A 23380-nucleotide genomic window follows, 5' to 3' on the forward strand; every position below is an offset into this window, starting at 1 on the left:
GCATCCGAGGGGAATTCAGAAGGAAGGATTGATTTACTGAGTGAGCTGACATGCAGCTCAGGTGCGAGCAGGGGCTTCCAGACCATACTGGCCCTGGCAGATGATAAAAATGAACACCGCACAGTATAAACACATGACAAAGTGTAGTGCGGTTTCACTTTCAAGGTTACAAACTGAATGGGGAAACAGTATAACTACCAGTAAAACGTAATAGACGTATTATGTAAAGGACTGAAGCAAAGACAAGCTATACAGGGCTAACTGAATTATTTAGTGCAAATGCTTGTATCTCCAAACACACTGTTCCTCAATCAACATCTCAACTTACCAATACAACAGTAAAGTGGTTGTGTATGCAGAACAATAATATTGTATTGCAATAAAACAGCATTTTTGACAGTAATTTTGACTCCTTTTTTATAATTCCAGAAATAAATAAGACAGAATTTAACATATCACAAACCAGAATTAAATTAGTTGTTACAGTAGAATCCATAGACGTACTTAAAAAAAGAAATTTGGTGACTGAAATTGCAGCATCCAGCTTTCAATCATTTATATTAGCTCCATTTATGTTAAATGATGTTGGTCTGGCAACCAAAGGTGCAATAACAAACAAACTCTAAAAACACATGGACAACTTTCTTCATATTTATAAAACTCGTTAACACATGATTTACAAATGCACACTTAATTTAAAAGAGAATACCTGTGTCTTTTGCTCGTTTGAGTATTCTCGAAGGGCTTTTGTGGTATCCCTTTCCTTTGAGGCATCACCACTGTAGTGAATGTGCAGGTCTGTAACATGATAACTGTAAGAGGCAACAGTTAGAAGGCTATGGCAACCCTGAACTGAAAACAAGTGCACTTAACATTATCAACCATCTGCTTCTGAAAGGAATGACGAAAAATGTAAATAAGCCTTTTGTTTAAATACGTTTTTGATGGTCAAATAAACTTGTGGAAAAAGAAGAAGATATGCGACCCTGGACCACAAAACCAGTCATAAGGGTTCATTTTGAGATTTATAAATCTGAAAGATGAATAAATAAGCTTTCTATTGATGTATGCTTTGTTTGGGTAGGACGATATTTGGCAGAGATACTATTTGAAAATGTCGAATCTGAGGGTGCAAAAAAATAAAAAATATTGAGAAAATGGCCTTTAAAGTTATCTAAATGAAGTTCTTAGCAATGCATATTAGTAATAAAAAATAAGTTTTGATATATTTACGGTAGGAAATTTACAAAATACAATACAAATACAAAATTGATCCATACAATGTATTGTTGACTATTGCTACAAATATACCCGTGCTACTTATGACTGGTTTTGTGGTCCAGGGTCACATATAAAGGCTGTTTTGTAATAACAATAAAGAATTCGTATGTTAGCGGACCAATATTGCATGCACTGCATTTTAACAAACGATATTGTTCGATTGTTATCCAAATATTAATATACAATACACTTTCCCCCTCAAAAATATCCTAAATTTATAAAAGACGATTTTATTTCGAAATAGAAATAGATCATTGGCAGACTGTGTAAAAAGATGAACCCATTGACTTCAAAATAGCGAGCCAGAAAAAAAGAAAAAGTGAACAATTAAAAAGAAGTCTGGGACGACTTTTACTTTGACAGCACAGTCGTAGTGAGTAAGTTCCGTATTAGTGTTGCCATGTCCTCTTTGAGATTGAGGGTGTTTTTACCCAAAAAGTCGCAGGTAGTTTATTTCCAGAATGAAGTACAATGTAAAACGTTTCAATAAATGTATGTAAATTATAAAAACAAATACCTCCTTATACTTTATTGCTAAGGCAAATCTGTATGTTTTGACAGAACAGGTTTCTTGTTTTGTGCGGAGATCTGGCAACAGTGTTCCGTATTCACGTCTACTTCACCACTACGGTCTGCACGGGAAAAAAAGGTGTGAGAATGGTACTCAGGTGAATAAAGGTAAAACTTTCCTTCGCTTGCTTCTTTCTGTGTACGTTTGTACACCTGTATGTCCAGTGTTGTTAAAAATAAACTATTAAACACAGTTTAATGTGGTTTATTAAATTGTTATCTTACATGCTCGGCCATTCTACATTTGGCTTTGTTTTAAGCGCTCTTTCTTCTCGTCATATACACATTTCTGTAATATATAAGTGAAGAAATTACTTACTCACAGTATTGTGCTACTCAGGTTGTGGCAAATGGACTTCCTCGCTCTGTTTGGTATATATGTGGCAGTGGTGCTCACCTGCATTGCTCTGGTTTGTAAATATTCAGGACATCAGCAGACTCCTCTCGGTCTAATTTTGGACAAGTTCACAGGGGTAAGTAAAGTCCTGCAAAGCTGATGATTTCTGTAGTTGTTTAAAATATAATTTATATCACGTTTTTTTCTTTAGTTTGTCTCGCCATGGATCCCACGAAGTCTCCAAAGCATTTGCTACAGATCTATGCACAGGCTGTTCCATCAAAGGTAAGAATTTCAACAGGTCACATCACCACAACATGTTTTTCTCCTTGTTTATTCGTTATAGACTGACAGAGGATTTTATCTGTAATGTAGTCAAAATCATCTGCTTTTGTTTCTAAGTACACTATCATTCAAATGTTTGAAGTTGGCAAGATTTGTAAATTTAAAGAAGTTCCTTACGCTCATTAAGGCTGCATTTATTTGATCAAAAATATAGTAAAACAGTAATATTGTGAAATATTGTTATTATTGTTTAAAAATAACTTATCTATTTGAATATATTTTAAAATGTAATTAATTCCTGTGATGGCAAAGTAATCTAGTTTTTAGTGTCATGTAATTCTTCAGGTATCAATCTGATTTATATACTTATTTATGTACTGTTTTAGTGTTCAAGAAATATTTCTTGTTGTTGAAACAGCTGTTGTGCTTGATATTTTTGTGGAAACTGTGATGCTTTTTCTTCAGGTTACTTTTATAAATAGGAAGTTCATAAAAATAGCATTTATTTAATTTTGTAGCAGTGTAAAAGTCTTAAATATCACTTTTAATCAATTTAATGCATCTTTCTTGAATAAAAAAATAATATATATATTTATTTAAAAGAAAAAATATAAATATACAGTGGTGTGAAAAGTGTCGGCCCCCTTAATGATTTTTTTTTTTTTTTGCATGTTTGTCACACTTTAATGTTTCAGATCATCAAACAAATTTAAATATTAATCAAAGATAACACAAGTAAACATGACATTCAGTTTTTAAATGAAGGGTTTTTTTATGAAGGGAAAAAAAAATCCAAACCCACATGGCCCTGTGTGAAAAAATTACCCCAAGAGCACAGCGATGACTCATCCAAGAGGTCACAAAAGACCCCACAACAACATCTAACGAACTGCAGGCCTCTCTTGCCTCAATTAAAGTCAGTGTTCATGACTCCACCATAGAAAAGAGACTGGGCAAAAATGGCTTGCATGGAAGAGTTCCAAGAGATCCAAAGAAATTCAGGAATAAATGAGAAAGAAAGTAATTGAGATAAGGTTATAAAAGCCATTTCTAAAGCTTTGGGACTACAGTGAACCACAGTGAGAGCCATTATCCACAAATGGCGAAAACATGGAACAGTGGTGAACCTTCCCAGGAGTGACCGGACGACCAAAATTACCCCAAGAGCACAGTGTCACAAAAGACACCACAACAAGATCTAAAGAACTGCAGGCCTCTCTTGCCTCAGTTAGGGTCAGTGTTCATGACTCCACTATAAGAAAGAGACTGGGCAAAAATGGCCTGCATGGCAGAGTTCCAAGACGAAAACCGCTACTGAGCAAAAAGAACATAAAGGCTCGTCTCAGTTTTGCCAGAACACATCTTGATGATCCCCAAGACTTTTGGGAAAATACTCTGTGGACTGACGAGACAAAAGTTGAACTTTTTAGAAGGTGTGTGTCATTACGCCATTACATCTGGCGTGTGTCATTACGCCATTACATCTGGCGTAAAAGTAACACAGCATTTCAGAAAAAGAAGATCATACCAACAGTAAAATATGGTGGTGGTAGTGTGATGGTCTGGGGCTGTTTTGCTGCTTCTGGACCTGAAAGACTTGATGTGATAAATGGAAGCTGGAATTCTGCTGTCGACCAAAAAATCCGGCCATCTGTTAGTGACCTCAAGCTTGATGCGAACTCGGTTTCTGCCGCCCAAACTACTTCTTAAGTTTACGGGGCAAACACTTTTTCACACAGGGCCATGTGGGTTTGGATTTTGTTTTCCCTTCATAATTAAAAAAAAACTTCATTTAAAAACTGCATGTTGTGTTTACTTGTGTTATCTTTGATTAATTTTTAAATTTGTTTGATGATCTGAAACATTACAGTGTGACAAACATGCAAAAAAATAAAAAATCAGGAAGGGGGCCAACACTTTTTCACACCACTTTGTATAAACATATAATAATAATAATTTAAAAATAACTGATAGATATTAACTTTTAAGGACTTTTTTTTTACATGCATGCATTTGGGAGAAACTTTGATCCGAAGTTACTTACAATGTATTCAGACTATGCAGTGTATTCCAGATATACGAGAACATCAAACTGTCAAGTATTCTACTTTTATCTACTTGTTTTCTGTTTATTTATAGAAAGAAGCTTGACCCTCTAACACTAGAATTCTTTATTCTTGTTTTCTTTTCATTTAATATAACAATAATAATAATAATAATAATCACAGCACGTGTTGTTGCTCTTTTGTTAGTTTGATTGCTTCTATTGTCCTCATTTGTAAGTCACTTTGGATAAAAGCATCTGCTAAATGATTAAATGTAAATGTAAATGTCCATTTATTTTTCACATTAGGAACAACTTCTTTCTTTACTTGCACCTGTTACTTGAAGTGGTTGTGTATGGAGAATTTTCCTACGAGGTCTTTGGCTTCTGTTTGGACATGGGCACAAGTTCAGTCAGTTTGTGCATTCCTTACGTCCTCCTTGCAGTGAAGTCTTATCTGTTCTACCTGTGTTGTAGCAGAGACCCAGGTAAGCAAATGAACAGTTGTCTCATTTCTATTCAAATTAAATCAAACATCGATGCATTTAATTTGATTTTCTTTTTTAAGGCACATTGACAAAGGCGAACCATACTGCACAGCTGAAGGTCTACCAGTATGATGAAAAACTGTTTCAGCAGGGAGTCAAGTGTTCAACTTGTCAGCTGGTCAAACCTGCCCGCTCCAAACACTGTAGTAAGTATATGTAAAAAAAAAAAAAAAAAAAAAAAAGAACAAGTCATTGTATAATTTACAGTGAAAATCCATACATTGACTTATTATACACTACCAGCCAAAAGTTTTTGAACAGTAAGACTTCTAATGGTTTTTTTTTTTTTTTAAGAAGTCTCTTCTGCTCACCAAGCTTGCATTTATTTGATCCAGAGTACAGCAAAAACAATAAAAAATGTGAAATATGTATTTTCTTTTTGAATATATTTTAAAATGTAATTTTATTCCTGCGATTGCTACCATATTTTACCATCCTTCAGAAATCATTCTTATATTCTGATTTGCTGCTCAAAAAAAACATTTATTATTATAATTATGTTGAAAACAGCTGAGTAGATTTTTTTTTTTTTTTTTTTTAGTTTCTTTGATGAATAGAAAGGTCAGAAGAACAGCGTTTATCTGCAGTAGAAATCTTTTGTAACATTAAATGTCTTTACTTTTGAACAATGTAAAGCATCCTTTTTAAATAAAAGTATTAATTTCTGTAATTTATTTCCAAAAAAAAAATTAATCAAATAAGCTTGAATGAATTACTCAACTGTTTATAGTATAATAATAAAAATGTTTCTTGAACAGCAAATCAGCATATTAAAATAATTTCTGATAGATCATGTGACACTGAAGACTGGAATAATGATGCTGAAAATGTAGCTTTAATCACAAGAATAAATTACATTTTAAAATATATTCATATAGACAACAGTTATTTTAAATAGTAAACATATTTCACAATATTACTGCTTTTGCAGTATTTTGGATCAAATAAATACAGGCTTGGTGAGCAGAAGAGAATTCTTTAAAAAACATTAAAAAACTGTTACAAACCCCATTTTATATCACAAACTCTATAATTTTCCACATTCAATTCAAGTTATGTGGCATTAGGAATATTATCACAATATTATATCAAATAATTTCCCTTGTCCCTTAGTTTAAAAACAAACAAGAAACTATATTATAATATATATTTCTTTTTTCAACATTATGCATCAAATTCTGTATCTCATTTGTACAGGGGTTTGCAATCGATGTGTCCAGAGATTCGACCATCATTGTGTGTGGGTGAATAACTGCATTGGTGCCCAGAACACCAGATACTTCATGCTGTACCTCCTGAGTGTGTGTGCCATGGCTGGTGATATTGCAGTTCTTACAGCAGACATGTTGCTCCAAACTGTTTTACGAACTGGACTCCTGCACGCTCACTACATTGATGAGCAGGGTGTGCAACAGCCTGCTGGACCGCTCTTTATCATCCAGGTAATAATCAAATACCACTGAAATGCTCTGTAGTAATTGTGCTGTGGTACATGAATTGTCTCTCTAATAAATCTTTTTGCATTGCATTCCTTTACAGCATCTATTTCTGACATTTCCAAGGATAGTCTTCATGCTGGGCTTCTTGGTATTTGTCTTTTTCCTCTTGGCGGGTTATTCCATGTTTCACATGTATTTGGCTTTGATAAATCAAACCTCCAATGAGTGGTTTAAAGGAAAAGGTCACAACTGCCAGCATTGCCATCCATACTCTGGACAAAACTGCCGGACCTCGTACAATCCATTTAGAGGTTTCTATCACAGGGGAATCCTCAAAAACCTTGGGGAAATCTTTTGGCCCTTATGTCCTGTTAAGAAAAAAGAAAATTAGAGAAAGTTCATTACTGTTCTTGTTTTTAACTATTTGTATTTTACTCTGTATTTTATTTTGTTTTTTTAATAAATATTTTCTCAGCCTTATGTATTATTGATACCATTTTTCTTTTTTTTCTTTTTTTTTCTTTTTGTATATAAGAATGTCCAAATGTACTTTTAAATTGTTTTACAGTTAAGGTCAAAAGTTTACATACACCATGCAGAATCTACAAAATGTTAATTATTTTACCAAAATAAGAGGGATCATACAAAATACATACATTTACATGTTTCCACAAGAAAATAATAGTTGATTTTATAAAAATGACCCTGTTTGAAAGTTTACATGCACTTGATTCTTAATGCTGTGTTGTTACCTGAATGATTTACAGCTGTTTTTTGTTTAGTCCCTTGTTTGTCCTAAAAAGAACAATCCTTCAGGTCCCACAACTTTTGTTTTTCCTTCTGAAGCATCAGTGAAGCAATTAAACCTTCTGTAATAGTTGCATGTGTCTCTCAGTTGTCCTCAGCTTGAAAAGATGGATCTCATTGTTTAAAGGGTTCAAATACACAGAAATGCTGAAAAAGTAAAGAATTTGTGGGATCTGAAGACATTGAAGGTTATAGAGAATGAGTAGACATGGAAATGAAAAAAGCTTCTTTTTTATTGACAAAAACGTCATCTCAGTGTGGACGGAAGGCCGCAACGGAGAGAAAAAGATGCGTTTTCAAACGAAAATGTTTTAGTGTGGACATGGCAGACCCTGAGGGGTTAAATTGAGGACGACTTTGTAAACAAACAGAATTTGGGGAAAAATAAATAATTTGTCAGTCAAAAGAATAACACTGAAAAAGCTTTACTGAAGCTGTAAATAATAAGAGCTTTTGCGTGCATACAGTGTCAAACCTAACTAAATTTCTCTCGTTGGAGTGAACTTTGAGATTTGTAACTTTATAGATGTTTTATGCCCAAACATACACACCACACACTGGCTAAAATTCAAAAAGTGAAAAAGCATAAAAGGACCCCTTTAAAAAAGAACAATTTTTTTTTCTTAGTTTGAACTTTGTACGTTATAAACAATCTTTTGTCCAATGGAAATGTTCCATGGATGTTAAAGGTTCTTCATAGAACCTAAGATTTCAAGACTGGACAAAAATCCTCGGAAAAAGCACCTCCATCTATCAATGATCTTTTAAATGTTTTTTTTTTTTTTTTTCTAGCCTGGTCATCTCAAACCTCTTTTAATAAAGGTCACCCTATTACTCCTCGGCCCTGAAGTTCCACAGATCATTCAGCTGCTGGACTGGCAGGGCCAGCCTGAATGCTACATCATGATCTTGGAATGCCCCTCACCCTGCAAAGACCTATGTGATTTTTTAGAGGTCTATGAAGGCACCCTCGAAGAGGACATAGCAGCGGCCGCTGACATCTGCTGTTGCCATGGAGTGTCCCACCGTGACATTAAGCTGGAGAACCTGCTTATCAACAGAGAAACCCTCAAAGGCAAACTGATTGACTTCGGGTGTGGGGATCTCCTACAAGAATCTGGCTCTAATAGATTCTGTGATAAGCATTATACATTAAACCTGTAGTTAAAACCGTTTTCGATAAACCATATCTCAGATAATACCAAAATATGTTTTTTTGCATGTTGTAGTGACAACATGCTGTTGTATTTTCCGTCAGAAAATCTTTCTGTCTTTTTTTTTTCAGGAACACTAGACTACTGCCCCCCTACTGTAAGTACTACAGTCGTGGCCAAAAGTTTTGAGAATTACATAAATATTGGAAATTGGAAAAGTTGCTGCTTAAGTTTTTATAATAGCAATTTGCATATACTCCAGAATGTTATAAAGAGTGATCTGATGAGTTGCATAGTCCTTCTTTGCCATGAAAATTAACTTAATCCTGAAAAAAACTTTCCACTGCATTGTTAAGAAGGCTTCAGGGTGTCCAAGAAAGTCCAGCAAGCGCCAGGATCGTCTCCTAAAGAGGATTCAGCTGCGGGATCGGAGTGCCACCAGTGCAGAGCTTGCTCAGGAATGGCAGCAGGCAGGTGTGAGCGCATCTGAATGCACAATGAGGCGAAGTCTTTTGGAAGATGGCCTGGTGTCAAGAAGGGCAGCAAAGAAGCCACTTCTCTCCAAAAAAAAAACATCAGGGACAGATTGATCTTCTGCAAAAAGTATGGTGAATGGACTGCTGAGGACTGGGGCAAAGTCATATTCTCCGATGAAGCCTCTTTCCGATTGTTTGGGGCATCTGGAAAAAGGCTTGTCCGGAGAAGAAAAGGTGAGCGCTACCATCAGTCCTGTGTCATGCCAACAGTAAAGCATCCTGAGACCATTCATGTGTGGGGTTGCTTCTCATCCAAGGGAGTGGGCTCACTCACAATTTTGCCCAAAAACACAGCCATGAAAAAAGAATGGTACCAAAACACCCTCCAACAGCAACTTCTTCCAACAATCCAACAACAGTTTGGTGAAGAACAATGCATTTTCCAGCACGATGGAGCACCGTGCCATAAGGCAAAAGTGATAACTAAGTGGCTCGGGGACCAAAACGTTGAAATTTTGGGTCCATGGCCTGGAAACTCCCCAGATCTTAATCCCATTGAGAACTTGTGGTCAATCCTCAAGAGGTGGGTGGAAAAACAAAAACCCACTAATTCTGACAAACTTCAAGAAGTGATTATGAAAGAATGGGTTGCTATCAGTCAGGATTTGGCCCAGAAGTTGATTGAGAGCATGCCCAGTCGAATTGCAGAGGTCCTGAAAAAGAAGGGCCAACACTGCAAATACTGACTCTTTGCATAAATGTCATTTAATTGTCGATAAAAGCCTTTGAAACGTATGAAGTGCTCGTAATTATATTTCAGTACATCACAGAAACAACTGAAACAAAGATCTAAAAGCAGTTGAGCAGCAAACTTTGTGAATACTAACATTTGTGCCATTCTCAAAACTTTTGGCTACGACTGTAGATAGAGGGCAAGTACCACGGAAGACCAGCTAAGGTATGGTCACTGGGAGTGCTCTTATTCAGACTAGTGTGTGACAACTTTGGGACTCAAATGCAACTATTATAGAAGGTTCAAACCTATCACTGATGCTCCGGAAGAAAAACAATGATTCGAGCCAGGGGGTGAAAACTTATGAATTGGAAGATTAGGGTAAATCTTTTGGGAAACATGTAACTATCTTCTGTAGCCTCTAAAGGGCAGTATTTCTACATTGTATCATTGTATTACATTCACTTTGTTTGGTACAGCATCCTCCCGAGGTGCATTTTTTTTTTTATTTGAAGATCAGGGTAAATTTAACTTATTTTGTCTTCTGGGAAACAAGTATCTTCTGTAGCTTCTGAAGGGGAGTACTAAATGAAAAAAAGTTATCTTCATTCTGTTCAAAAATTTACGCCCCTGGTCCAGGACAAACAAGGACAACTAAAAAAAAAGAACAGCTGTGGATCATTCAGGTAACAACACAGTATTAAGAATCAAATATGTAAACTTTTCAACAGGGTTATTTTCTCTTGTGCACTATATGTAAACATCTTTTATCTGAAATATATTATTCAGGTCAGTACTGAATAAAAATAACATGCATTTTGCATTTTCTAGCAGGATTTTTCCATTGGCATTTGGATTATTGTAGGAAAATTAAAAAGCTCTGTGTTTTGTTTATCATGATAATGTTCACAAATGAAGCTTTTTAAGCCTAAATACAATCACCAGAAGTAAAAAGATGAACATACAATATAAACTATGCCTCATTGACTTTACCGTCACCATCACTAAATGTATGGCAACTCTTTAAGTCTTTAATAAAAAAAAAAAAAAAACATTTTCCCTCAAAGTCTGAGTTAGAATAGTTTGCAAGACTGTAAATGAAGTAAGGCAGTCCCATTTAGCCACTTGTTAGCAACTATCTTTTTCAAGACATATAAAAGCTTTAAAAATTACAAATAATACTGTATTTTATGTTAAAACCTGAAAATATCTTAGATTTGTGTAAACCAAAGACCTTATTTCAGGCATTTATCAAAAAACCCATTGAATGGAACCAAAATGCTATATAAATTTTAGTTGCAAAGAAATTAGGTTTTTTGAGAAAAAAAACATTCAAGGATTTTTCTCCATATTTGCCACATACACACTGGAAGTTTCAGGAGTGACAACCGCATTTAAATGCAGGAGTGAGTCCCGTAAATCATCTCATGTGTGTACGGAACAGCAGTCACTCCCATTTTGCCTAAAGACTATTTTTGTCCGGCGATTTTAACTAAACTACCACTGATAGACGTGCTGTGTTTTGTTTATGTCCAGGAAGCTGCTTTAGAGAGCGCTGTCTTGCAGTGTTACCATGTCCTCGTATTTACAATCACTTTTAGGCATGTTGTTTGGTCTTAGCTCATAAAGCTAGCAACTTTAAAGAGTTAAAGTGATAGTTCACCCAAAAATGAAAATTTGTGTATACTACGCCAGAGCGCGTACACATGTAACGAGCCGGATGCTAAACTCGTGCTCATGACAGATGGACGTGGCTGTGTATCAAAGGTAAAAAATGATATAAATACTGTTCAGTTTCTCGCAAAAAACGATCGTTTCGTGTCTTAGGACATCAATCTATCGTCACGAGCCGCAGGGTGTAATTTGGATTTGTCTGTGCATGTTTTTGTTTACTTTTTGTAAAGGTCTGGTGCCCATCCACTGGCAATATTTGGCTGACAGACTGCACCGGTTTTCGTTAAAAATCTTTGTTTGTGTTCTGCTGAAGAAACAAAGTCACCTACATCTTGGATGCCCTGGGGGTAAGCAGATAAACATCAAATTTTCATTTTTGGGTGAACTATCCCTTTAATAAAGTGGTCTATGGCAGACATGAGATATATGATTTCTGTTTTTTTGGGGGAGTTAATGCGGTTGTCACTGCCGTACTTTAGTGAATTATGTGTGTACAGAACATGATTAAGGAATTTAGCTGCAGTGTGTCCGTGGCAATAGTGGACTTCTATGGTTTCCAACAGTTTAAACGTCTAACTTACAGTTTCAATGCAGCTTCAAAGAGCTCTACACAATCTCAGCCAAGGAATTAGGGTCTTAAACACTAGGTCTGTATTTCCGCCCCTGCTGAAAAAACCAGCATATGCTGGTTAGGTATGTTTTGGTGCTGGGATGCTAAAACAACTAAAACCAGCATCCCAGCACCAAAACATACCTAACCAGCATATGCTGTTTTTTTCAGCAGGGGCCTACATTAAATAACACGTTGGGCTGGTGCAAGATGAGCGTTTGTGGTTAAAAAGTATATTAATTTGTAATTTAGATACGACCCTTATTCCCCAACTGGGATCATGTAGAGCCCTTTGAAGCTGTATTAAAATTGCAGTTTAAAAGTTCAAACCGTTGGGAACCATAGAAGTCCTCTATCCCTGCTGAAACCTAGGCTGGTTGGCTGGTCTTAGCTGGTTTAAGCTGGAAGTAGCTGGTTTTAGCTGGTCTCCCAGCCAGGCCAGGCTGGTCAGTCTGGCTTTAGCTGGTGGTTTCCCAGCCTGACCAGCTAAGACCAGCCTGACCAGCCTGGCCAGGCTGGAAAAGTGGCCAAAACCCCTCTAAAACCAGCCTGCCTTCCAGCTATGACCAGCTAAAACCAGCCAACCAGCCTAGGCTGGTTTTAGCTGTTTTTTTCACCAGGGATATGGAGAAAAATCCTTGAATGTTTTCCTAAAAAAGCAAGAAAGAAAGACATGAACATGATGGATGACATGGGGGTGAGTAAATTAGCAGGATTTTTTTATTCTATAAGTTAACTAATTCTTAAAAATGTTAAAATGGCGCCTACCCACAGTCTATGTCGCACAATTTTATTACGGACACTGGCCCTTTAAACCGGTGCGGAAGTGCCTTACTAGTATAAAACGTCATGTACAATGTCAAACGAATGAATCACTTGCACAAGGTAGTGTGCTGTTCGGTTGCTGCAACTAGTAATTTCCAGTTCGCTGTCATTCTCTATCATCTGACATAAGCTGATCTCCGTTTTGTCAGCGGACTAAGATAGGTGAAGATCAAATGTTATTTTAAGACGGACCGAGGACAAGAAAGAAGATCGCTGTGAGGACGAGAGTAACTTGAGGAATGGCTGCATCTAAATGTACGCGACTGACTGGTACTCTGAGCAGACAGTTACTGGACTCAGTGGACAGTGTACTGTTTGACTGCGATGGCGTAATATGGAGAGGGGATCAGGCCATCCCTGGAGCTCCAGAGGTGATCAACTCATTAAAGAAAAACGGAAAACGGGTGTTTTTTGTCACAAACAACAGCACGAAAACCCGACAAATGTACGCGGATAAATTAGGCAAGCTCGGGTTCGATGCCACCGCGGACGAGGTGTTCGGGACAGCGTACTGCTCAGCGGTGTACATAAAAAATGTGTGTAAACTCGACGGAAAAGTCTATTTAATTGGCAGCAATGCGATGAGGCAGGAGCTTGAGGACGTGGGAATCCATCCGCTCGGTGTGGGGCCTGACCCCATCTCAGGAGTTCAGAAAGACTGGGCAAATGTTCCGCTCGATAAGGAAGTCCAAGCTGTACTAGTCGGATTTGATGAGCATTTCAGTTACATGAAGCTCAACAGAGCTCTGCAGTACCTGTGTAACCCCGACTGTCAGTTCGTGGGAACTAACACGGACACGAGGCTGCCTCTGGAGGGAGGCAAAGCGGTCCCGGGTAAGCAAATATGAATGACATCGCAAATATGCATTACCTCAATGTCGTTATCATAACGCCATTCTCTTCCGCTTGTCTACAGGGACAGGGTGCCTCCTAAGGGCGGTAGAAACCGCTGCACAACGCCAAGCTCAAGTGGTTGGAAAGCCCGGCAACTTCATGTTCGAGTGTGTGGCTGGCCAGTTCGGTCTGGATCCTGAGAGGTGTCTGATGGTCGGAGATAGACTGGACACTGACATCATGCTAGGCTCAAATTGTGGCCTGAAGACCCTGCTGACCCTTACAGGAGTTTCTACTGTAGCAGAAGCCGAGGCAAACCAGAAAAGCGAATGTCCAGACCGGCAAAAAATGGTGCCTGACTACTATATAGACAGCATTGCTGATATTTTACCCGCACTACAAGCATAGTCAGTGTTTACTTGGAATTACCCACTTTAATAGAGAATATTTATCAATATATGGATATCAATATTTTAATATTACAGATTACCTTAAGTAGATTTAATAGAAATGGTTTGTCTCTACAAAAATATGCAGTATGATGTACTATGTCATTCAAGGCTTCATTTCAAACTGGCCTACCTCTCTCTCTTTTTTTTTTTTTTTTTTTTAAATATCCCACTGTTTTTCATTTTAACGTAATATAAGGGCAATACGTTTTTATTTTAGTGTTATTGTTTCATAGTGGTTTTTTTTGTCTTAACCTAATATGTAATGTGTGTTTTCTGGTCAGTAACATTTGGGTGCTACAAAGCAAGTGGTCCTCCAAATTGTGCCGTTTGTTTTTATTTTATCAGAAGTACTCGCTCAGTTCTATACTGTTAATTCACTGTACTTGTAACATAATTAGGTAAGAGAATATTATGAATATTTTCAATTATTATATTTTGCACTTGACAGCTTTGTCACTCACTAAACCCATAAACCTGGTAGTGAGATTTTACTTCTCACCACGGTTTGAACAAAGTGTTCATTTTGCTTGACTGATCAAATAAATAAGAGTTGTTAATGAAAAGTATACTACTTTTGCTGTTTCTTAATATTGTACTTAAATGGATGAAAATTCACCATTCGTGACTCACCCTTACATCAATCCAAACTTTCTTCTTCTGTAGTACATAAAAGATGATATTTTAAGAAATTATATGTGACCCTGGACCACCAAACCAGGGTCACATATAATTTAGGGTCAACTTTTTAAAATTGAGATTTATACATTATTATGAAAGCTGAATAAATAAGCTTTCCATTGATGTATGGTTAGGATAGGACAATATTTTGGACAACTATTTGAAAATCTGGAATCTGAGGGTGCAAAAAGTAAAATATTGATAAAATCGCCTTTAAACTTGTCCAAATGAAGTTCTTAGCAATGCATATTACTAATCAAAAATTAAGTTTTGATATATTTATGGTAGGAAATTTATAAAACATCTTCATCGAAAATGATCTTATTATCCTAATGATTTTTGGCATAAAAGAAAAATCAGTAATTTTGACCCATACAATATATTAACTATTGTTACAAATACACAAAACTGGTTTTGTGGTCCATGGTCACATATTTTGCTATTTTGTTATCAACATGTTCCTCAGAAGGAAGAAGGTCATACAGTTTTGGAACGACATGAGAGTAAACAATGACACAATTTTAATTTTTGTGTCTCTGTAATGATACTGCACTTCAGTTTTCTCACTCTAAGCACCTCTGAAGTTATTAAAGTCACCTTGGTCAGTCAGCAGCCTAAGGGCATGGCCAGTCGATGCCTTAAAAACTGGCTCTGCGACGAAAAGCCCTGTCCACAGTGCCGATCTACCTGTCCCCTTTGTCTATTGTCTGGTATAGGGGTAGCAGCCAGTGGGTTGGACTACCTGGTGTGAGGCAAGAGGTGGGGGGCAGAGGATGGCAGAAAGGAGTTAGACACCTATACTGCAGGCACCGCTGGTCAGTCTCAGTCATGAACATTGCCTTACACAGAAAGAAGTAAGACAGGAACTGTGAGGAGAAGCAAAACAGGGCAGAATGGTGAGGTGCTGGAAGCATTCAGAAGCCAGTCTGGAGGACCCACAAAACATGGTGAGAATTCATTGCTGTTTTCCATTAGCAGTAGACATACTTTAGATTATAGCACAAATTAGTCAGACTGTGTTTAGGCTAGCTGTGTTTTATGTGTACAAACCATAAATATTCTTTAATGTGAATTGTGTTTGGATTTCTTAGCACTGTGGTCGCATGAGCTCCTCCAGGGTTCCTCACAAAGTTCTGTGGGGGAGTATTGCTGCCATGCTGCTCATTGTTACCATCGCTCTCGGTGTGACCGCACATCTAGGGCTACAGCACAAGACACAAGTAAGAGTCCAGGCGTTTCATGTTTTCAAGCATTTTTAAGGCAAGACACCAATTTTTTGTTTGGCTTTTCCATGCAATAGCCAATTTTGTCCTTTCATACCAATGGAAAGAAAATATCCAAAATTTTCCTCATGGACTGAGCCAGAAATCTCCATTTCAGTAGCATTTATATACACCAGACTTTCCAGTTACATTCCTGTCTATGTTCCTAAGGTTTTCACAGAGGGATTTGTTCATATATAATTTGCCTGGTTTATATTTTATTTCTAAAAATTTATTTTGACAGTATCTGATTAATGGAGTCGTAAAAAGAAATATCCAAAATCCCCCTTCAATATATCTGGCTTTATCCAGTGTTCACTTTTCTTATTTGCATATTTAAATGCAACATTTTTGAACTTTTGAATAAAATGTACTGTGATATAATTAACTATGGTGATATGATATCACATGTGGTGTCTTGCTTTAAACGTTAGCACTAAAAAATATAACTTTTCTACACAGTCCTCATTGCAGGTTGTCAGAATTCCCGATTACACGGGTGTCTTGATCAATCAGTCGGCTCTGATTGACAAGCACAACAGCGTAGTGACCTACTCTGTGATTTCCAACGTCAACCACACCTCCACAGTGATTTTTGACATGAGACACGTAAGGCATTTTTCTTTCTCTACGGATTAGGCTTTTCCTCAGCTCAGTTACATTGCCCTATCGCTGTTCCTCAGGGGTTGGTATGCTATAAACCGGACAACCAGGACAGCTGCTTTCTTCGCCGGATGGAAAGTTTGGATTACGAGAACGTGCAATCTCAAATGAACAAGTCAGAGCAACAGGTAAAGGATTTCTGCTTGTTGACTCTCCTGTTTTTGTATTGGACCAGAAGATTAGAAATGTAATATTACGTTATTACACTACACTCTTAAAACTTAAGGGTTTTTCACAGGCAGCCAAACCATGGAAGATCTTGGGTTCCTCAAAGAACCTTTCAGTGAACATTTCATAAAATTTTTTTTTAAGTATCTACACTCTTAAAAATGAAAGATTCTTTATTGATAATCCATGATTATTGGTGTCATGAACATCCGTGGAACCTTTCAAATGCAGAAAGGGTTCTTCAGATTTTAAAAATGTTCTTCAAAATGGTTCTTTTAAGAAATGTTCACTGAAAGGTTCTTTGGGGAGCCAAAAATGGTTCTTCTATGGCATCACTGCAAAAGCAACTCTTTGGATCCTTTATTTTTAAGAGTGTAAAGCACCTTTTTCCATTATAAAGAACCTTTTGTCCAGTTAAAAGGTTACATGGATGTTAAAGGTTCTTCATGGAACCAGATGCCAAGAAAGGACCTTTATTTTTGAGTGTACTATTCAAAAGTTTGGGTTAGTAAGATTTTGTATTTTTTGAAGAAATGAATATTTTGAAACAAAAATGACAGTAAAGTTTTCAGTTTCAAATAAATGCTGGTTTTAGATGTTCTATTTATCAAAGAATAGGAAAAAACAGTATAATGGATTCCACAAAATATTAGGCAATGCTGTTTTTTAATATTGATTATGATAAGAAATGTTAACAAATAAGCATATTACAATGACTCCTATAGGATCGCGTGACACTGAAAAAAATGAAAATCCACCTGCCATCACTGAAATAAATTGACACATCTCCTATTTTTACTATATGTGACCTTGGACCACAAAACCAGTCATAAGGGAATAAATAAGCTTTCCATTGATGTATGGTTTGTTAGGATAGGACAATATTGGGACGAGATATGACTGTTTGAATATCTGGAATCTCAGGGTGCAAATAAATCAAAATATAGAGAAAATCGCCATTAAAATTGACCAAATTAAGTTCTTAGCAATGCATATTGCTAATTAGAAATTACGTTTTGATATATTTGTGGTAGGAAATTTACTAAATATATTCATGGAACATGATCTTTACTTAATATCCTATTTTTGGCAGAGGTAAAATCAATAATTTTGGCCCATACCATGTATTTTTGGCTATTGCTACAAATATATCTGTGGTCCAGGGTCACATTTGAACGAGAATGTCAGTGTAAATTGTTTTGGTCTATTTAACTCTATCTTGTTTTTTCTGAATCAGTTTTTTAAGACCTTATGCACCGTATGTACCTAAAGGTAAAGGTGGCTGGCAAATTGACTGACACTTGAACGCAGCACCACCCCAGTGCTCTAGGGTAGAGAGCTCTTTTGGCTGCTTTCTCCTCCGTGACTCTAGAAAGGGAGTAATGGACCGCACCAGCTCAGGAGGGCTTTAGTGTAGCCGAGTCCGAATTCCAGAGACCATCTGATCCACCTGGGCTGGATCGCCTTACAGGATGGGACCACAGGGTGCACAATGGCCACTCTGTTGGCTTTTTCCTCTTATAAGTCACTACTGGAAAGACAGAGCTCCCTTCCGCAAACAGAGCAGAGACCTGTGTTGGACACACTTCTCTCAGCACTTAACAAGGTGATTCATGTGCTGGGTTATGATCTGTGCAGAACGGGATGGGTTGATGAACCGATAAGTATCGCTGACCACTTAAAATCTTGGTCTCGGTTAAGATTTTTGCATCATTGCGTTTGATTAAAGCCATTAGAAAACTTTTCGGAAACTTAATCCGTGGTCAATAGCCTTTTGAACAAGATTTCCAATTTTTAGTGCACAATGAGCTATTGAGAAGCATAAACTGCCTGTCGCAGGCTCGCTCAAGCATTACTCCGCTTTAACAAGTGTCTATCTGATCTCTCAGAGGAGTAAGTGGTGTAATTACAAATGCCTTTTGTACTAGAGGAAACACTTAAACCCCTCCAGACACAATTATACGATCAGAGTTATACAGTGTATGCGTTCACACAGGAGCAGTATAGTAAGTCTGTATCACACCGTTGGAGGATAATTTACTTGGCAATGATATACACTGAGATATGTGATGATTCTCACAGGTTCGTCAGGACTGGGTGGTGGGAAATCAGACTGAAAAACACACTGAGTTTTTGGGAGTGCTGTCCGGCAGTCGTGTCGAAGCTTCCACCCTTCAAGAACCTCTTCAGTCTCTCTGCCAGCAGGCCTCTGTGTACTGGACTAGAAGATCTGATGGTAAGAGTATGTTAGTATTACAATATTACATTCTGTTACACTATCTGTTACACTAATTGATCAAAAGTACTATACTTGTGTTTTCACAAAAGTATTTGGCAGCGCAACTGTTTCAAATTTGTGACCCTGGACTACAAAAGCAGTCTTAAGGGGATAGTTCACCCAGAAATGTAAATTTGATGTTTATCTGCTTACCCCCAGGGCATCCAAGATGTAGGTGACTTTGTTTCTTCAGTAGAACACAAACAAAGATTTTTAACTTAAACCGTTGTAGCCTGTTAGTCATATAATAGCAGTGAATGGGCACCAAACCTTTGAAAGTAAGAAAAAACATGCACAGACAAATCCAAATAAAACCCTGCGGCTCACGACGATACATTGATGTCCTAAGACATGAAACGATCTTTTTTTTTGCGAGAAACTGAACAGTATTTATATAATTTTTTACCTTTGATACACAGCAATATCCAACTGTCCTGAGCGCAAGCTCAGCATCCGGCAGTCCCGGATGAGTTTGCGCAAGCAAACATAATCTTTTAGCATTAAATCGGTTTGAACAATCATTTTGAATAGCTGCTATACCCACAATCTCTGTGCACTGTGCAAACAATGAGTGTCGTATACACGCGACAGATCGCTTCCGGCGTTTGTGTTATACTAGAGTCCAGAGCGCATACACGGGTAACGCGCCGGATGCTGAGCTCGCACTCAGGACAGCTGGATAATGCTGTGTATCAAAAGTAAAAAAAATATATAAATACTGTTCAGTTTCTCACAAACAACGATCGCTTTGTGTCTTAGGACATCAGTGTATTATCACGAGCTGCAGGGTGCAATTTGCATTTGTCTGTGCATGTTATTTTTTACTTTCAAAGGTTTGGTGCCCATTCACTGCTATTATATGACTAACAGGCTGCAACGGTTTGAGTTAAAAATCTTCATTTGTGTTCTACTGATGAAACAAAGTCACCTACACCTTGGATGCCCTGGGGGTAAGCAGATAAACATCAAATTTTCATTTTTTGGATGAACTTTTGGGGAACTATCCCTATAAGTAGCACAGGTATATTTGTGGCAATAGCCCAAAATCCATTGTATAGGTCAAAATGATCGATTTTGCTTTTATGCCAAAAATCATTAGGTTATCATGTAAAGATCATGTTCCATTAAGATATTTTGTAAAATTCATACCTTACATATATCAAACCTTAATTTTTGATTAGTAATTTAAGATTAGAACTTAATTTGAACAACTTTAAAAGCTATTTTCTCAATATTTAGAGAACCATTTTCAAATAGTTGTATCTCGGCCAAATATTATCCTATCCTAACAAATCATACATCAATATTGATTGAGCTTTCAGATTATGTATAAATCAGATTTAAAAAAAATGTACCCTTACGACTGGTTTTGTGGTCGAGGGTTACATATTAGAATGTTTATTGAAGATCATGTGACACTGATGACTGGTATAAAATAAATCATTAAACATTAAAAAAATCTAAAAATCCCCAAACTTTTGAAGGCGTTAAGATTGATCAACAGCATTTGTGGCATAATGTCACAATAATCACAAAAGACACTTTGACCTCTTCCTTTTTTTAGGTTAAACTGACATTCACATATACGTGAATATGGCCAATTTTTGGAGGATTTAAAAGCAGAAACATCTGCCATATAATTTTATGCATATAAACACATTCCACTTACTTTCTTCTGTTATAACTTCTATATAATTTCATGGGTAAAGTACATCATTTGTAAAGTAATTTTGCATTACAATTAAGATGTAAGATTAAAGGATATTAAGGTATTAAGACTTGTATGGCTTAATATAACGTAAATGATGTCTCTTACTGAAATAAGTAGGTAGAAAATCCATGAAAGATTTACGTTATTTAAAAAAAAAAATCATTTTATATTTTGGACTATGGGGGCGCCATTTTGACATGAAATGGTTGCACTTGGTGAGCTACTGCTGCTACCTGTTACTTAGTCTCAGCCTCAGACGTCACGCCCACGGAACGTTGGCTAAACGTCTGATGCATATGGTACGCTTAACTGGAAACACTTCAGGAATGTCGAAATCGTTGTCTGATTAGTTGAATTTGACCGGATTTCCGGAAGATGCGAGTGTTGCGTTTATTTTCGGTCCGCCGGGAAACAAAGCGCAGACTGATTTACTCTGCGTTTTGCTAAAAGGTACTTATGCAGACGCCATTGTTGTTATACACATATGCGACGTTCGCGAACAAATTACTGACTTACTGCTTGTTCTCCCTCTTCTTCGTTATCTTTCAATGCTGGTTATTTCAATGACTGACTTGTTGCACGCCAGTCTGTTGTTGTGGGGGCATTTCCACGCACAGAAACGTGACGCTGAACGAAACGAACTGTGATTGGTTGTTTGACATGTCGATCAAACGGTCTTATGGGCGGGCCTTGGCCAATGAAAGCTGCCATGAGTTCCAGACCTTCAGCCGTCAGTCTGAAGGTCTGGCTACGCGAGACTACCTGTTACTTCACAAATTGAAATACTCAACTCAGAAAATTAAATACTGATACGTAGACCATAGATAGTGAAAAGGCTAGCAGGTGGCGATTGATATAGGCGTAGATTTAAAACAAATGCCGTACCATTGATTTTCCCCAGAAAGTAAAATGCCCCTGGATATCAAGTAAAATCTGCACTGAGAAACTCTTTCAGTGGCGACGGCGTCATGACAAGCGTTGACATCTAGCGTTTCTTGTCTCTGCCGTTTATAAGCTCTTTCAGTAGCTGTGGTCTACTAAAAGCCTCAAAGGCATCAGGGCTAAAGTGGAGAGAACAAAGACGCAGGTCTTTAGGAAGTTTAATTCGTCCACAGGCATCTTCCCATTCTTTTCTCCTCTTCTTGAGTAGAGACTTGCATCACTTCTCTTGTTGCCCATTACAACCAAAAGCCACGAAATGTGGCATTGTATAAGTTTTTTTATTTTTCGAGTTGGTGTTGCGGTAAGAATAGCAACGAGTAACGCCAGTAGCCCATCGAGTGCAACCATTTCACATCATCCAAATAATGCTGCCCCCATAGTCCAAAATATGTATAAAACGATGTGGATTTTTTAAATAACACAAGTCTTTCATGGGTTTTCTGCTACATATTTCTATAAGAGACATCATTTACATTAGATGGGCACCGAACAACAGCTCAGGTGGGGTAGATAGTAGTACATAGCATTGTTTTCTTGATGCAATCGACCCAATTTAGAATTAAACTTGTTCTACTCCCTTTTTACATTTTATATCGATCGGAAAGGCATTTATTTTCACTAAAAAAGGAAAGAAATAATCATGAAGTTAAAAATAAAGTGCCTCGTGGGTTTTTATCGGGTAGGGGTAGGTGCAAATAGCTGTTTCCATATTTATTAGTTTTACACTGTAATTATAGTAAATTTTAGGTATAGGTATATATATATATTTTAGTATAAATGGATATTTTAGCAATAGCCAAAAATACATTGTATGGGTCAAAATAGCACAGGTTTATTTGTAGAAATAGGCAAAAATACAATGTATGGGTCAAAATTGTCTATTTTTCTTTTATGCCAAAAGATCATGTTCCATTAAAATATTTTGTAAATTTTATACCGTTATACATATATCAAAACTTAATTTTTGATTAGTAATATGGATTGCTAAGAACTTTAAAGGCAATTTTCTCAATATTTAGATTTTTTTTGCACCCTCAGATTCCAAATTTTCAAATAGTTGTATCTTAGCCAAATATTGTCCTATCCTAACAAAACCATACATTTTCAGGAAGGAAAATAAGTTTTGTGCTTATTATAAAAAAGCTGTATTGACCTAAAAATTGTACTGAACCCAAAATATTCCTTTAAATAAATGTTAAAACATTTTATTGATTTTTGTGACAAGGGCATGTACAGGAGACATTGCGTAACAAGCCAAGAACATGCTGAGTTGCTCTTTAAAGAGCACGGTGTGACAGAAACCTAATCCAGTAGTGCAGTGAGATGGAGTTGTGACCTTTTTTAGAGTTACAACCAGCAGAGCATGAACGAGGAACAGGACATTGATTAGGATTGTCATCGGCACATCTATAGAAATAAGAACCTTGAGATTTCTTTCCTTTTTTTTTTCTTGAAGGTCCCGGGAAACAAAGACTTATTTACTTCTGCATTGACATCTGCTTTCCCAGCAACATTTGTGTTTCTGTGTGCTTCTACTACTTGCCAGAGTGACATTCCACTGACTGTGTACCAGCACACGCCAGGGAAACAAACAAATGCGTTCACATCA

The 23380-nt window shown here is 37.0% G+C and overlaps 3 protein-coding genes across 3 annotated transcripts; all 3 read left to right on the forward strand.

Moving 5' to 3' along the window:
- Positions 1-1844: 1844 nt before the first annotated feature.
- On the forward strand, positions 1845-6984 carry zdhhc4 (zDHHC palmitoyltransferase 4). Its single transcript, XM_073828702.1, has 7 exons — positions 1845-1959; positions 2192-2324; positions 2400-2473; positions 4827-5005; positions 5086-5211; positions 6263-6507; positions 6605-6984. Exons 2-7 carry the CDS (start codon positions 2202-2204, stop codon positions 6893-6895), a joined length of 1038 nt encoding a protein of 345 aa, XP_073684803.1. The 5' UTR covers positions 1845-1959; positions 2192-2201; the 3' UTR covers positions 6896-6984.
- Positions 6985-12830: 5846 nt separating this feature from the next.
- On the forward strand, positions 12831-14638 carry pgp (phosphoglycolate phosphatase). The gene is made up of 2 exons (XM_073828647.1): positions 12831-13617; positions 13700-14638. Exons 1-2 carry the CDS (start codon positions 13023-13025, stop codon positions 14023-14025), a joined length of 921 nt encoding a protein of 306 aa, XP_073684748.1. The 5' UTR covers positions 12831-13022; the 3' UTR covers positions 14026-14638.
- Positions 14639-14953: 315 nt separating this feature from the next.
- On the forward strand, positions 14954-23364 carry bricd5 (BRICHOS domain containing 5). The gene is made up of 6 exons (XM_073828465.1): positions 14954-15694; positions 15839-15967; positions 16472-16618; positions 16693-16800; positions 18923-19076; positions 23228-23364. Exons 1-6 carry the CDS (start codon positions 15641-15643, stop codon positions 23320-23322), a joined length of 687 nt encoding a protein of 228 aa, XP_073684566.1. The 5' UTR covers positions 14954-15640; the 3' UTR covers positions 23323-23364.
- The last annotated feature ends 16 nt before the right edge of the window (positions 23365-23380 follow it).

Source organism: Garra rufa, chromosome 22, assembly GCF_049309525.1.
Source record: "Garra rufa chromosome 22, GarRuf1.0, whole genome shotgun sequence".
NCBI lineage: Eukaryota > Metazoa > Chordata > Actinopteri > Cypriniformes > Cyprinidae > Garra > Garra rufa.

Excerpts from the sequence above, each read along its gene's own strand:
- bricd5 (XM_073828465.1), top strand. The coding sequence starts at position 15,641 with ATGGTGAGGTGCTGGAAGCATTCAGAAGCCAGTCTGGAGGACCCACAA. Across the intron at positions 15,968-16,471 it reads GGCTACAGCACAAGACACAA|TCCTCATTGCAGGTTGTCAG; the intron begins GTAAGAGTCCAG and ends TTTTCTACACAG. Across the intron at positions 19,077-23,227 it reads CTGGACTAGAAGATCTGATG|GTCCCGGGAAACAAAGACTT; the intron begins GTAAGAGTATGT and ends TTTTTCTTGAAG.
- zdhhc4 (XM_073828702.1), top strand. The coding sequence starts at position 2,202 with ATGGACTTCCTCGCTCTGTTTGGTATATATGTGGCAGTGGTGCTCACC. Across the intron at positions 2,474-4,826 it reads CACAGGCTGTTCCATCAAAG|GAACAACTTCTTTCTTTACT; the intron begins GTAAGAATTTCA and ends TTTTCACATTAG. Across the intron at positions 5,006-5,085 it reads GTGTTGTAGCAGAGACCCAG|GCACATTGACAAAGGCGAAC; the intron begins GTAAGCAAATGA and ends TTCTTTTTTAAG.
- pgp (XM_073828647.1), top strand. The coding sequence starts at position 13,023 with ATGGCTGCATCTAAATGTACGCGACTGACTGGTACTCTGAGCAGACAG. Across the intron at positions 13,618-13,699 it reads GGGAGGCAAAGCGGTCCCGG|GGACAGGGTGCCTCCTAAGG; the intron begins GTAAGCAAATAT and ends GCTTGTCTACAG.